This window comes from Marmota flaviventris, chromosome 6 (assembly GCF_047511675.1).
Source record: "Marmota flaviventris isolate mMarFla1 chromosome 6, mMarFla1.hap1, whole genome shotgun sequence".
Classification (NCBI taxonomy): Eukaryota; Metazoa; Chordata; class Mammalia; order Rodentia; family Sciuridae; genus Marmota; species Marmota flaviventris.
In genome coordinates this window covers 2463725-2477718 of record NC_092503.1, presented here as the reverse complement: position 1 = coordinate 2477718, position 13994 = coordinate 2463725, and the positions used below count along the sequence as shown (strand labels likewise).

Below are 13994 nucleotides of genomic sequence, written 5' to 3'. Positions count from 1 at the left end.
ACTAGAGGTGGAGGACACCTCTAGTCTTAGACCAGCTCTGCCTTTTGAACAGGAGTCTTGGAACAGAGGTCGAAGAGCATCTCTGCCTTAACTCCTGGCTGCCAACTTCACATCACACGAAAGAACCCCTCATCCTCCATACCTCACAGCAAAGAGCCCTCTCCACAGCAGCTCAGAGTGGTGCACACTGCCTTACGTGTGCTCCTGCCTTCAGCTTCTCTGCCCACCTGCCTCCCTGCAGCCAGAGGCCCCAGAGGCAGCTGCAGAGTTTGCTCCTCTCCTACCCACGCACAATCTCTCCATCTGAGAAAGTATGCACCCTGCACTCAAGAAACAGCGACCCCTTTGGGCAACTGTGAGGTCGGATAGATGGGCAAAGCAGAGCAGGTCATCCTTCCCAATCTCTGCCAACAAGCCGGCACAGGGGGCCCTATGGAAAGGATGGGTAAAGGAGACCAAGAAAGAAAAAGGGCAAAATTTTAATCATTTCAGATATTTTCTCACATCTTTCTGAATAAACAATACTACTTTGAGAAGTTTCTTAAAGTATACAATAAAATTATAAAGATAAAGTATATCACAGACACAGTGACCACAAATAAGAAATTAATTCCAGTGTCTTTAAAGTAGAATAAAGGATAAATGAGGGGGGAAAGAGCAAATTTTCACTAATAAGGACAATTATTTGTGGTCTTCTCTGATTTTTTTCTCTTCCTTCTTTTTTCCCTTGGTTGTCAGAAAATCCAATAGAACCAGAATTAACAGAATTTCTTTGGGAGCATTTTTTGAGAGTACCTGAAAACGACTTAATTAGAAACGGTCTTCCTGGAAACCACCCAGGCCTGGGAGGAAGGTCTACCGACCAAGCTGAGCTGGCAAACTCTCCAGGAGCTGCTTTCTGCCCTGGCTGGAGCCAGCACTGCTCCAACGTGTGCCTCGAGTCCCTTGTCATGCACATCACGAGAATATCATGGCTTCCCTAAAAAGGGAATGAGCAATGAGGACACATTCATGTGAACATGAAGACTTTTGATGACCCTGACCACTGGAAACAGAAGAAACTTGCAACTGACCCAATGACACCATCTCAACCCAACGAGGCTGCAAAGCTCACAGCACTTACCAAGAGCAGTTTCCTACTGAGTCGTTGCCCTCCGTTGCTAAGTGTTAAGTTCACTAAAAGTACGGATCATATTTTTTATCCCAATTGGTTAGCACAGTGCACATGGGATAAGCTACAAAAAATTTTTGAGTGTATGAATGATTGAGCAAACAAGTAAATGAGAGAAAGTTGTCTTCACCCCAACAGCTGGCCACTACAATATCCCAGATAGGGGCCTGCATTCTGTGCTCTTCATTCACCCCCAACTGTCCTCTGGTAGCATTGTCAAGAACTAGTAAAATAGTCCAGGTAACGGGTCATCAAAGTCAGCCCTCATGGGCTGGGGCTGTAGCTCAGTGGTAAAGCGCTTGCCTCGCATGTGTGAGGAACTGGGTTCCATCCTCAGCATCACATAATAATAAATAAAGATATTGTGTGTCCATCTACAACTAAAAAAATAGATAAAAAAGAGAAAGCCCTCTGGTCTTGGCAACCCCAAACTAAATAACTCTTCCCTAAATACACTGGCCTTGTGTATCGTTCTTTTAGCAAATTAGTTGATATCTTACCTTTAGCAAATAGTACCATTTTAATCCTCTTGAGGGAATATAAACTAGGTTTTGAAGTTTGCACACCCCACTTTCTGAGGCTTCCCTGGCGTTTGAGGAAGTTGAGGTCAGGGGATTCACTCCTTCCCAGTGGTCCCAAAGCTCTCCGAGCTGGGACACAGGCCTTAGAGCATTTTCTTCCTCGATAAGCCACCCTAGGTCAGGATGAGTGACCTGCACCAGTAATGCACCCCTGAAAAACTGTAGCTGACTCATGAGACAGACCTGTATGATAAGAAAAGAGGAGTAGTTATGCCAGCAGGGGACAGGATGTAACTCCATCTGAGCAAACCAGGCTGATCCTGTCCCATGAACAGCTTGCAGAGCATTCTGGGAGAACTGACCTTCCCCTGAGCCTGAAGGAAGATACAGAACCATCACTCAGGGCTGGGGATGTGGCTCAAGCGGTAGCGCGCTCGCCTGGCATGCGTGCGGCCCGGGTTCGATCCTCAGCACCACATACAAATAAAGATGTTGTGTCCGCTGAGAACTAAAAAATAAATATTAAAAAAAATTCTCTCTCTCTCTCTTAAAAAAAAAAAAAAAAGAACCATCACTCACCCAGCAGGGTGGTCACTAATGAGTTGATACCATCACAAGCTTGGGTTTACACAGAATTAGCACACATTGAACAATATAAAACACATCAATAAGCACAGGAAAGATTTTTTTCAATGTCAGTAGCTAACAACTGTTGACTGAGCGATTTTATCATCCAGATTCTGAGTTAAGTCTTTACATATGGTCACTCAATAATCCCCAAAGAGGTAGGAACTATTACCAATTCTACTGCACAGTGGACAAAGAGATTTATTTTGCTAACTGCCCAGTTGGCAAAAGGGAGAGTGAGGATTTAATTAGTACAGCTGATCAAATTCACCTAGAACTTTCTAACTTGCAGAAAAGATTTTCCAGAAAAACTTTAGTTATAGACACATTCCAAAATAGCCCATGGAGTAGCTTCAATTTTAAAGGACAGTAACTTCCTTTTTAAGGATAGCCCCTCCACACCTCATTAGCACACAGCAAACTCCAGTACCCATACAGCCCTAATGGCTAAATGCAACAATAGCACCAGCTCCTACATGAAGAGCACCCTTTAAAACATGTCAGGGGCAGAGACGATTCATTCTGCCTCTCTGGGCCTCAGCTCCTCGTCTACACAATGGACTCTGAGTTAGGCCATGGGTACAGCTGAGTGCTGTTATTCTTAGGCAATGCCACCAATGCCCTGGGATCAGAGCTTCTAGGAGTCTCACTAGCACTGAGAGCCGATATTCTCATAGGACATGCCCACGGAAGTCCATGCCAGGTACCCAACTTCCTTTAGAAATCTCTAGAACTATGAATTGTCTGGCCATCCCACTGGGTTCAATGCTGATGCGTGACAAAACGTTTAAGTGAATTTCATTTTAAGCTGTAATCCATAAACAGTTTCCAAATATGACTAAGTAACCTGACTTACACATCATGGGGTTTAACAAATGTTGTGTTCTAGAAGTAAAATTAATTTTAAAAGATAGTGTAAAATCATCAGCACTGGCTCCCTCCTGAAAGCTTTTTAACAAAGATGATGTGGCTCCCAACTTCCAGTAACTACTGTTGATTTACTGTTTATATCACTAGGCTCTGAATTGCGAAAACAAATTTTAAAAAATTTCAAAATCTCTATGTATACTTAAAAACGCAGTTCTACTGAAACAATTTAAAGGGTGTTTTTTTTTTTTAATTATAATGAGTTATTCTTTTCATTCATCCCAACAGAGGAAATAAGTATTGTCTTTATGTCAACTTCAAACTATTGACACTTCCCCTACTAAGTTTGACATTTTTCAATAAGTGCTTCTTGGCCTATAACCAGATGCCAATATACAAACAGATGGGCAGTTTCCCTGGAAAAGCATGGGAAGGTGTGGGGGAGGGGTGGGTATGGAGACTTGCAGACACTTAGGAGATTCCACAATAGGTAGAAATGCCCTGAGGCCAGGACTTCTATGTCAGGTATTGTTGGATCTGCAGTCCCCAGAAATAGCCCTGACCCATAGCAGGTTCTCAATAAACATTTGCAGAATGAATGTTTTAGCAAGTTTCTAACGCAACTCTCAACTTCTCAGGGTCTTCTCCATTTAGCCATAGAACAAGGACAGCAGAAAATGATACCTGTGTCCAGTGATCAAACTGGTGAATGCATTTGTGAAAAACAACACTGAATCAGTATCAACCATCTTCATTAGTCCTTCTCTTGAGAATCCAGCATAGAGCCTGGTGTGGAGGAGTGCTCTGGTGATGTGCTGATAGAAACGCATTCCTTGACAGTCTCTTCCACCTGACGCATACCTGACCATTTATGTATGTTTTCCAGAAATTTTATTTTCACATGAAAGAAACCTCTTTCCACCCCCAAACTTGCCTCCCACTGTACCTTTGGAGGCCCTTTCACAAACAGTTCTCCCAGTGAACCCTAACACCCAGGGACACCACACACAGGTTTGCTGAGCCTCCAAGGGTTGTGGGAGTCCCCTGCATGACACCTGGAGTTTGCTCGCACAGCTGTCTCCCCTGTCAGGGCCAGTAAGTGGAAGGAGACAAGAAGCAGCATGATAAAGTTGGAACTGGGATGAAATAGGAAATAATAACATACTTGGTATACAGGGAAATACTGCTCTGAGTTTCTCTTCTTGTCAACTAGATTTGTAGAGTGCCCAAGTCCCAGAAAAATGAACTTTTGCTTAATTTGTCTCAAGGTTAGATTTAAAGCAACTCTTTCTCCATTACTAGATTAATTACTAGTTTTATTTGTCCAAGTTCAACATTTCACCCTCAGATTCCATTTAGCACTTCCAATTGTGATCTAGAGATACTGCAACAGAAACTTTTTCCAACAATTCCCTGCTGGTTTCATGACAATTCCCGAGGTTTGCTTAAAGATCTCTTAATTGCTGCAGAATTCTTGTCTGTGTCTTATGTCATGGCAGCAGGGACAAAGAAACCCAAGATGAAATGTGTGACACTGTTCCAAACGAAACTAAAATACCTCCCAAACCCCACCTGGGCCAGCCCTGAGGCAAAGGGGAGGGTAACCCCAAATAAAATCTCCAATTGGTACTGTCACTGTCAGCCCCCATCACAACGCCTCTTTCTTAAACATACTTCACCATTCTTTCATCAGTGGGTTCAACAATACGATTTGGACAATGAGATGAAGAGAACACAATTTGGTATAAAAACCACCATAAAAGAACCATCCATAGACGATTTTTGGAACACAAAGATGCCAAGATGGGACAGGCAAGAGGGCATATTTCAGTCCTCTACGTTTTCAGGACGAATCGGTAGGAAAGCCGATGCTGCAGGGTTATTGCATCAGGCACTTCACAACTGAGCACCGTCTTGCACTGGCTGGAGTGGATGGTACCTCTGCCTTTCCCCGCTTTTTCTCAGTTCCACACTGATTGGAATACTCCCAGCATCTATGTTAGGAGGGTGCACTTGCCTGCCTCTGGGCCGGGCTAACAAACCAGATCAACAAAGCAGCCGGCCCAGGGCCGGGCGGAGGAGGAGGCTGTCCTCCCGGGACTTTCCAGGTATTCCCTCTGAGTGCCCCCACACCTTGCGGCAGCCCAGCTGCCCGGACCCTCCCCTCCTCCCCCAGAGCAGCCCTGTAGCAGTGATCCTCAAATCCTACGCAGAGGCACGGGGCAGAAATTCACTGAGGTACAGCTTGTCCCTGCAAGAGGACTCATAGTGGGTACGATTGTTATGAAGTCCCAACAATAACGTTTGGGGTCGTTCTTATTCGTTTTTAGGAAAGCTGGACCAGCGTTCCAATAACTTTAACTCCCGAGTACGGTCTGGGGTGACATCCACGGGACAATGCGAAGGGCTTCCGGGTGGCCGCACGCCGAGCAGCATCCTCCACACGCCCACTCCAGGGCGCGGCGGGGAACCCGGCGACCTGCGCGCACCCGGGCGACGGCACTTACCTCGAGCCGACTCAGGCTGGAGCTCTTGGAGCGCGACTTCTTGCGCAGGTACACCGAGAAGAACCTGCGCACCGTGAACTTCTTCATGCTCAGGTCCATCGCCCGGCGCCCAGCCGCGAGAAGCCGCAGGGCCGGCGGGCGCGCATCCCCGGAGCATCCCAAGCGCGGGCTGGGTGCGCGGGCGGGCGCGCGCAGCCGGGCAGCCCGGCGCGGCGGCCCTGGGCGCGGGCGCGGGCTGCGGGCACAAAGGGCAGGCCGCGCCGGCCACCGCGGCCGAGCCCCAGGCACTCACTCCCGCCTCGCCTCCGCCTCCTGCCCGCGAGTACCAGCTCCGGACGCCGCCCCGCCCACGGCCCCGCCCACGGCCCCGCCCGCCAACCAGCGCCCGCCGCCTCGCCACGCCCACCGCCACGCCCGCCAACCGGCGCCCGCCGCCCGCCGCCCAGGCGCTCACTCTTCCTCCTCCTTTCCGGCTAGTACCAGCTCCCGACTACCCCACCCCGCCCCGCCCCGCCTACCGCCACCACCACCAATCAGCGCCCGCCGCCGCCGCCCAGGCGCTCCCCACTCGGCCTCCCCCTGATCCTTCCCTCTGAGTACTCGGTGCGGCCCCGCCTCCACAACGCCCCGCCCACCGACCAATCAGCGCGCGCGATCGTCACATGCCTAATGACCCGACTCGCTTGCTCTGGGCTAGTAGGGCTGGTGCTGATGCTCAGGAGCTGCTCTTTCGCCTGTCCTGCTCATGGCCTTGCTGGGCCTTTTCTGTCCTGGGGTGTCATGATTATGATTTTTTCCCTTAAAACATCCATGACATTTTGACATCATGCCTTTCTCAGCCCAGCAAAACTTAATGGTCAATGAACAGCCCTCTAGAAAACGCCACCACTAGCTCTGAACTCTCCACCTCTCCTCGCTGCCCACGGGTCCACGACAGCCAAGCAGCCCCGGACTGGGAACCGTGCTCCTAGCAGAGGAATTGGAATCAGAGCCCTTGAAATCAGCTGCCTTTCTCCTGCTGGTGATGAAAACGGGTGCTTCATGTGGTGGGGGGACATAGCCGCCGGCTGGAGAAGCCTCCCCTGCCAGCGCTGGAGAACAAAGACTCGCATCCGCTCTCGGTTACCTCCTGTCTATATATAGAAAATTATTCAAACGAATGACTTATCAAACCCTGCACAGGGAATATCCTGAGACACGGTGACCTGGGTCTCAGGGCAAAGGCTCTCAGAGGCCGGCTACTGGATGCAAGACTGCATGAGTTTGCTTTAAAGGAAAACAAGCTCCCTGCGCCCCAACATATTCAAAAAGGCTGCAGGCAGTCCCAGATAGATCTTGTGCTCATAACTCTGGGCAGCCTGCTGTTTTCCTCTTGTGCAATACCCAAGCATTGAGTTCATGTTTAAAAATAGGTGGAAACAAAATGCATTGACATACTACCATCACCTGCAATAAATAAATATATATATGTATATATATATATATATATATGTGTGTGTGTGTGTGTGTGTGTGTGTGTTTTGGCAAGTATCCCCTCTTTGCAATGCAAATTGGAAAAAAATCCACATGGCCTTTTATTCCCTCAGCTGAATGAAATGTTGCATTAACACCTGAAATAGGCTAAAGAGATTGGAATGTCTCCAAATAAGAACTTGTAAGTTCATGCTGTGACTGGATGGAGGCGAGGTCAGATACACTCTCTAGGTTTACTGAGAATCAATTTTAATGACTGCTGCCAGGCTCTGTAGTGGAGAGCAGAGGAGTCACGTCAGGATTGACTCCCTTGCCCAATGAGCTTGGGCAGTTTTGTGCTGTGTTCCCACTGCTCATCCTAAGATGAAAAGATAAATAAAATCCCACTATACCTCCCTTTCCTGGGTTACTGTGAGGCTTATGCAAGATAATGGATAAAGTGTTTTTTTGCAGATTAAAATGTGAAATTGAGTTTTTAATATTAAAATGTCTATAATGCATATTTTTCTCTAAAAACAACAGAACTGTTGATCCCCACAGAGAAATCCTTAAAGGTCTCTTTCTGGTTCTGAAGTCAGTGTGCCAGTGAAATGTCCATGAAAGTCGGTTTCTGGCTTCTTCCCTTAGATTCCTGTGGAAGGGCAATTGTCTACATTTTCAGAACCAGCTTCTTACCCCAGTATCCTGCTGGGACCACTCAGGTGTCCTGACTCTAAGAAAGTACATACACAGTCTAGGCCATCCCACATTGCTGCTCTGGCACAGGAAGTAGCAGATGGACCTTAGGCTTGTCACAGTGGGAAAGCTGGCAAAAATTCTCCAACAAGAGAACAGTATGCCAACCAGCCTAATTCTAAGCACCGTGCTCAGTACTGCAGAAGCTCTTGGGCCATCAGAAAGCAATACCACACTCTTGTAAGGAAATATCTTATGGGACATTCACGATTACCCCAAATTTAAGTCCTACAAAACTGTCCTATCAAATTCAGAAATATCAGAGGAAAACAAAATCAAACCCTGCACAGGGTTTGATTTCCACTTGTGGAAATCATTGCTAAAACAAGTCTGCTTGCTTTTGTCAGTTCCCTGGTTTAAAACATGGGCATACCAAAATCTCTAGCTATCATTTAACAGTACTTCATATGCTGATATAATAAAATCCTCCAGACCACCAAGTCTGGGTACATATCAGAGCCCACTCTAAACTGAATCCAAACGATCCTTCTCAAATACCAGAACAGAAAGGCAAAGTTAACAAAGGATGGAACCCAGATGATGGAATGGGAGAGGACTGGGGAGACCTCCGTGTGTCCCTAATTTTTCTCTGACTTAAGCACAGTAAGTCAGGAACCGAATTCCAGGCTATTGCTACTTTTAGGAGAGAGCCTGACGGGCTAGCATGCATTCAATGCAACTCAGCCGCTGGTTATTGACCACCTACCACACCTGGCACAGCAGTCAGCATTAGGGATACAAGATGATCGCAACATGCCCCCAAACTTGCAAAGTCGTGGAGGAGAAGGTAAGCAGACACATTTGGTGCAGTCTTTATGTAATATGAAAGAAATGTGTAAGAAAAGTCTTCTGAACAGAGATGAAGAGCGGTCAGTTCTAATTGGGAAAATCATGAAGGAGGTTACCTTTAGTCTGGATTCTGGGAGATAAGGAAGCATTTTCAGGCGCAGATAAGAAGAGGCCCTTCTTCCCACTCTAGACAGGTGCAGTTTGTGGACAAGGTCGGCACGCTCCCTGCATTTTTCTGTTCTCAGGGAACCTGACAAGAGTGTGGTATTACTTTCTGATGGCCCAAGAGCTTCTGATGAGTCCAGTTCCACCAAATGCCCAAACAGTCATGTGTACTACTGAGATGTCCAAACTTCTAAAACCCATTTATTTTCATAATACATTTCTAACGAGACACTGAATTACACTCCAGGTCACCATTTACATGTATTAAAATTAAAGAAAAAATTCTGTGTTCATTAGGATCAAGTTTTGCCTGTTGCTGGGCCCACAGCAGCTAAATTCACCAGGGTTGTCGGGTAGGAATCACGCTTTTACAGAGAGCTCTGTGATGACAAAGTCTTTCCACCAGATGCTCCAGAGACTATACAGAGTCAGACAAGGGAGCCAGCCACCTCATCAGGGTGCATGCCAAAGACTTCTTGTGTCTGTCACAGGTTTAGCCAAAGATTCCTTTTGTGCATCCCTAAGCATATGGAGCACAGGTCCTTGTCCTTGGTAGCAGGACTACAGGGGAGCAGTCTAGGATTAAGCCCATCTAACCAGGCCCTCTTCTAAGCTGGGTTCCTGTGCATATAAAATGTCATGACTTGGGCACTTCCTAAAGGCCAGCTCTTATCCTTGCTCAGGACACACAGAGATGATAATTCTGGTGACTTTCTCAAAGCAGCTGTGTGTCTCTAGATGCAAGATCCTAACGGACTATCAGCTTGGGGCGTATTAACAGCCGTGATGTCTTAGCAAGGGGCTTGGAGGTCTCAGGAAAGGGACTTCTGGTAGGTGTCTGTCTCGGTTTCTGAGCTTATTCTGACCCTTCACCCACGGGATGCTGCTTTCTGGTCTTGTTTCCACAGCCAAAATGACTAAGGCCACCGAGTTCAACAGTGGAACATCTCTGAGCATACTCATAATGGAATAAGAAAGTCTAGATGACCCGAAAGTCTTCAAAACATTGCAAATAAACTGCAGTGGCACCATGCCAGGCGGTGCAATTTACATTTCTGACCAGAGGGCCTCAGTTTCCAGGTGGAGGCTGGAGGGAGAGCGAAATCTGCAGGGCCAGGTATTCTTGACCATAGTTACTGGATTTACACCAGACTTTCGAAGGAGATCTGTTCTGGGTTCCAAGCTGTGAAGCCTTCAGGGTTTGGGCTCCATCCACCTGCCTGGCCCACCAGATCAACTCTGATTTCTATCGATTTTTAATATCCTATCTCTGTATACCAGATGATTTAAACACCGAATTTGGAGGCTAAAATCCTTTTAAAAAGCAAGGGACATATAGGGATGCCAATTATGGTGTCTTCTTTGAAAACACAGATACTTTCAATGCCTCTGTCAGTGGGGCATACCCAGGCTCCAGAACCTTCCTTGGTGTCTAGCAGACACAGCTAGAGTCGTACCTCCCAAAAGGCGAGAAGAGAGGGAACTGTTGTACTCCAGTGAAAACTTTTTCCTTTCAGACAGAGGGAAATCTCAGAGATAATGGGAACAGGCAGTGGGATAAAAGGTAGAGACTGCAGAGAGAGAGAGAGAGAGGCAGATAGGCAAACCCATCGGTACACCCCCAGGTGACCTGTGTCCTTGGCAGGTGTGAAGCCCTGGAGGCAAAGCCAACGCTGAACTCGGAGAGAGGCACAGATTGGAATGGGGAGGTGGGGACGGAGCGAGAGCAGGTGAGAACACAGGGCCATGGGCCAGGACAGGGCATGGTGTTGCTCACCACAGGCATCGTGCTGCGAGTCAGGCCTCTGGGACTTGCTCATTCAGAGTTTGCACCCCGGGACCAGCCTCCTCCCCTCACCCAACCCCAGCCTCCCGCAGCCACCATCCTGCTTCTCTAAGTTGACTTTCAGATTCTGTGTGAAGTGGGGTTGTGCAGCCTGTGTCTCTGCATCTGGCTCACGTCACTGAGCCCGGAACCTCCAGGCTCGTCTGTGCTGTCAAGTGACGGCCATGTTAGCTGGCTTGACTGATGGCCGTGAATTGTTGCATAGGCGTACTTACATCAAAACGCCACCTCGCGTGCCTTAGATAAATACACCTGGGATCCGTCAAGTGCATCTCAACAAAGGGGAGAAATACAGAGAATGAATGAGGAAGGACAAACAGAATCGACAGTGACAGTGCTGAGAAAAAGAGGCACAGAGCAAGACACCCAGAAGGAGATCCAGAGGAAAGGAATAAGGTGACTAGGTAGCTTCATGAGTATAGGGAAGGCGGAAATGGATGGTGTGACTCAAGGGACAGAGTTGGACAGACTCAGACATATCCTGAAATATTGTACAAAAGCCAAAACCAAACAATGATGAAACCAACATGAACATGAAATACATCTGAGGAAAAATTGTCACATTCACTGAGCGAGGGAATGAAAGTGAGGCAGAATAAGGGAGTGGGTGATGTCTAGAGCTAGTGCAGCTATGTTGGCACCACGAGGGATCCAGCTGTCATGCAAAACATGACGTAGCTAAAAATTGGAAAAATTCTGGATCCTTAAAACCCTTTTGAGTTGCTGTATGAACCAATTCTGAAGTCAAACTTCTTTGAGGGTTATTTCCTTGGAAAATAAGAAGTCTCTTTATGGAGCTGGGTTTTCTGTTATTTGTAGCTGAAAGAATCATAATTGATATATTGAGCAAGGCCCTTGCCAGTAGGTTCATCTAAAAATTAAATGTAGTTATTAAATCTAAATTGCATATAAATGTTTAAAGATTGTCTCAGTAAGTTATATTTGTAAATCCCTGCAGTAGAAAATGCTGCGAAACTGTAAGTGCAATTGTAATGACAGCCCAGAATGACTCGTGTGAATTCCTCCACAAACTGGGCATGTGATGATCTCCGCCTGCGCCCAGCACTGCATCCTCCTCAGGAAGACCGCGAGCCGGTGATGAATGACCAGAGACATACACATGCTGACTCGGTGGAAACACCAACTTTTGAGAAGGCAGGCACACAGCCGCCATCTGTGGGCTGGAGGAGCAGAGGGACTGGGAACGGCGGCTTTTCAGACCCGCAAAGTGGAGAAGGCGGGGAGAAGAGCACCTGGCACAGAGGCCTGGAGGGAAGAGCCGGGAGCCAGGCGCACTGCCTGCCCAGGGCGTGGCCCCAGGGTTGGGGTGGAAGAGAGAGTGATGTCTGACGTACACACACCGGGGACGTGCAGAGGGGTGCGAGGGGTGACCAGGAGGGACCACCAGGGCTGCGCTTGCTCTTCAGGGTACTTTCCTGACCTCCCAGCACAGGGTAGAGAACCCAGGAAGATGGAGACAGTTTCAGGGAAGGGCTCTTGCCAGTCCTGTGGGACATGACCATGTCCCCATGAAGAGCGAAGCTCACTGGCCACCACAGTGGGGAGGAAGAGCCACCCAGGGCCACTCGGAGAACTCACTGACTGAGGAAGTCCCTGCAGACTGCAGGACGGGCCCTCAGCGGCTCCACGCCCTCCGTTCTTCCCCTCTCTCCAGAACTAGGACAGAACCTCTGCTTCTTTAGCCGGTGACTTCAGATGGCTTCCTATAAACCCATGACCTCCGTACTATCCTTGACCACAGTGTGGAAAACACAGACACAGCTGCACGAAGTGCCATGAGAACGTGACACCTAACTCCAAATACAGGAATGTTGCTCTGTCGAAGTTCTGCATCGTTGGGCATATTTTCACACCACAAATATCTCAAGACTTAAAAAATACATAAATAATCTCTGATTATCAAGGGCTCAGCAAGACAATTTAAAAGAACAAGAAAAATGAAATTGCAATTTCAATAAGACCCATGGTCAACATAAACCAATTTCAGTGCCATTAGACCAACTGACTGATGCAAAAATTCTGTTGTGTTAAGAATTCAGCTTTGTGACTCACTAATTATTAATCAGTTCTCTCCTGCATAAATTTGGGCATTAATTAGGGAGGAACTACACAGGAGCCACATGTCACCCATCACATCAACATCATTGTCCTGCGCTTGCTGCTGTGGCCTGCTGCACCTGGGAGCTCAGCAGGAAGGTGGCCCTGGGGACCTTGCCCCAGAAGATGCCACAGTCACGGGGCAGGACTGGGTGGGAAGGGCTGGGCGGGAGCCTACTGGCCCCTGGGAAGGGCTCTGCCCAGCTGCAAGGCAGGAAGTGACAAACATCCTACAGGAGAGGATGAGCTGCCACCTGCAAGGAGACATGCTCCCTCTCAGGAGGACATGTTGACATGCCCCAGAGTGTGATCGAGTTCTCTGCGTCTGGAGTGTGTTGGGGTTGGGGACAGGGTGGAGGGCACGGGACAAGATAAAGAGCCCTGGTGAGGTTTGAACCTGGGGATGGTGAGGAGCCCACGGGTGCATCTGGCTGGGGTGTCTGGAGAGGCGGGGAGCGCTGGGTGGCGGCATCCCAGGGCTGGTCTTGCACAGACATGGCTTCTGGGGAAGCAGTCTGGGGCAGGTGCCCAGACTTGGCAGAGCTAGCAGGCAGAGCCCAAGAGAAGGGAGGGACAGTGAGGGGGCACAGGACCTGATGACTCAGTAGTTACAGTGAAGGTTTCTTCCCTCCTAATGCACATGGGTGCAAAGTCTCACAATTCCAAGGACAGGCAGCGGTGTGCCATGGAAAGGCAATGTGGAGCCGGGTCCACGGCCTGCCCAGCGTCTGTGAGGACAACGCCGGCCCTGCAGAGGGAGGCACAGAGGCTGTTGCCAGGAAGGGGACTGGGCAGCATCAGTCCTGAGCCCGCTCCCTCTACCCACCGGGCCACAGAGGACACTGTCTCCCTGACCCAAACCCCAGCAATGGACTTCCCTGGGGCCTCTGGGAGTTTTGAGACTCTGGGGACCTGACTCAGATCATGAGAGTGGGCCCAGGGTGGCTGCTGCTGGAGGCTGGACCCTGAGCCATCTGTGCTCTCAGAAGATGCACGAATTCTGCCTCAGTCATGGCCGTGGGGCAGGACCAGACCCAGAGACCCTGCCTGGAGGGAAGCCAGCTGGTCCACAGAGGGACAGGGTCAGGCTGGGCCCAGGAGGGAGGTCTGCAGGGCTGGGGCCAGCTCAATTCTTATTTTTGCCTCCATCTCTGCTCAGCTCCTGGCTCCAACTC

At 48.7% G+C, this 13994-nt stretch overlaps 1 protein-coding gene across 2 annotated transcripts in view; it reads right to left on the bottom strand.

The window, feature by feature from the left end:
• Positions 1-13994, bottom strand: part of Rps6ka2 (ribosomal protein S6 kinase A2) — a 242718-nt gene that overhangs the window by 140542 nt on the left and 88182 nt on the right. The window contains exon 1 of one of the 2 annotated variants that reach the window (XM_027939376.3): positions 5694-5887. The exons of the other annotated variant lie outside the window; for it this stretch is intronic. Coding sequence (XP_027795177.1) covers positions 5694-5792 — 99 coding nt within the window. The 5' untranslated portion in view covers positions 5793-5887. Of the gene's footprint in view, positions 1-5693; positions 5888-13994 lie in introns of those variants that run through there. 2 annotated transcript variants of the gene reach the window in all.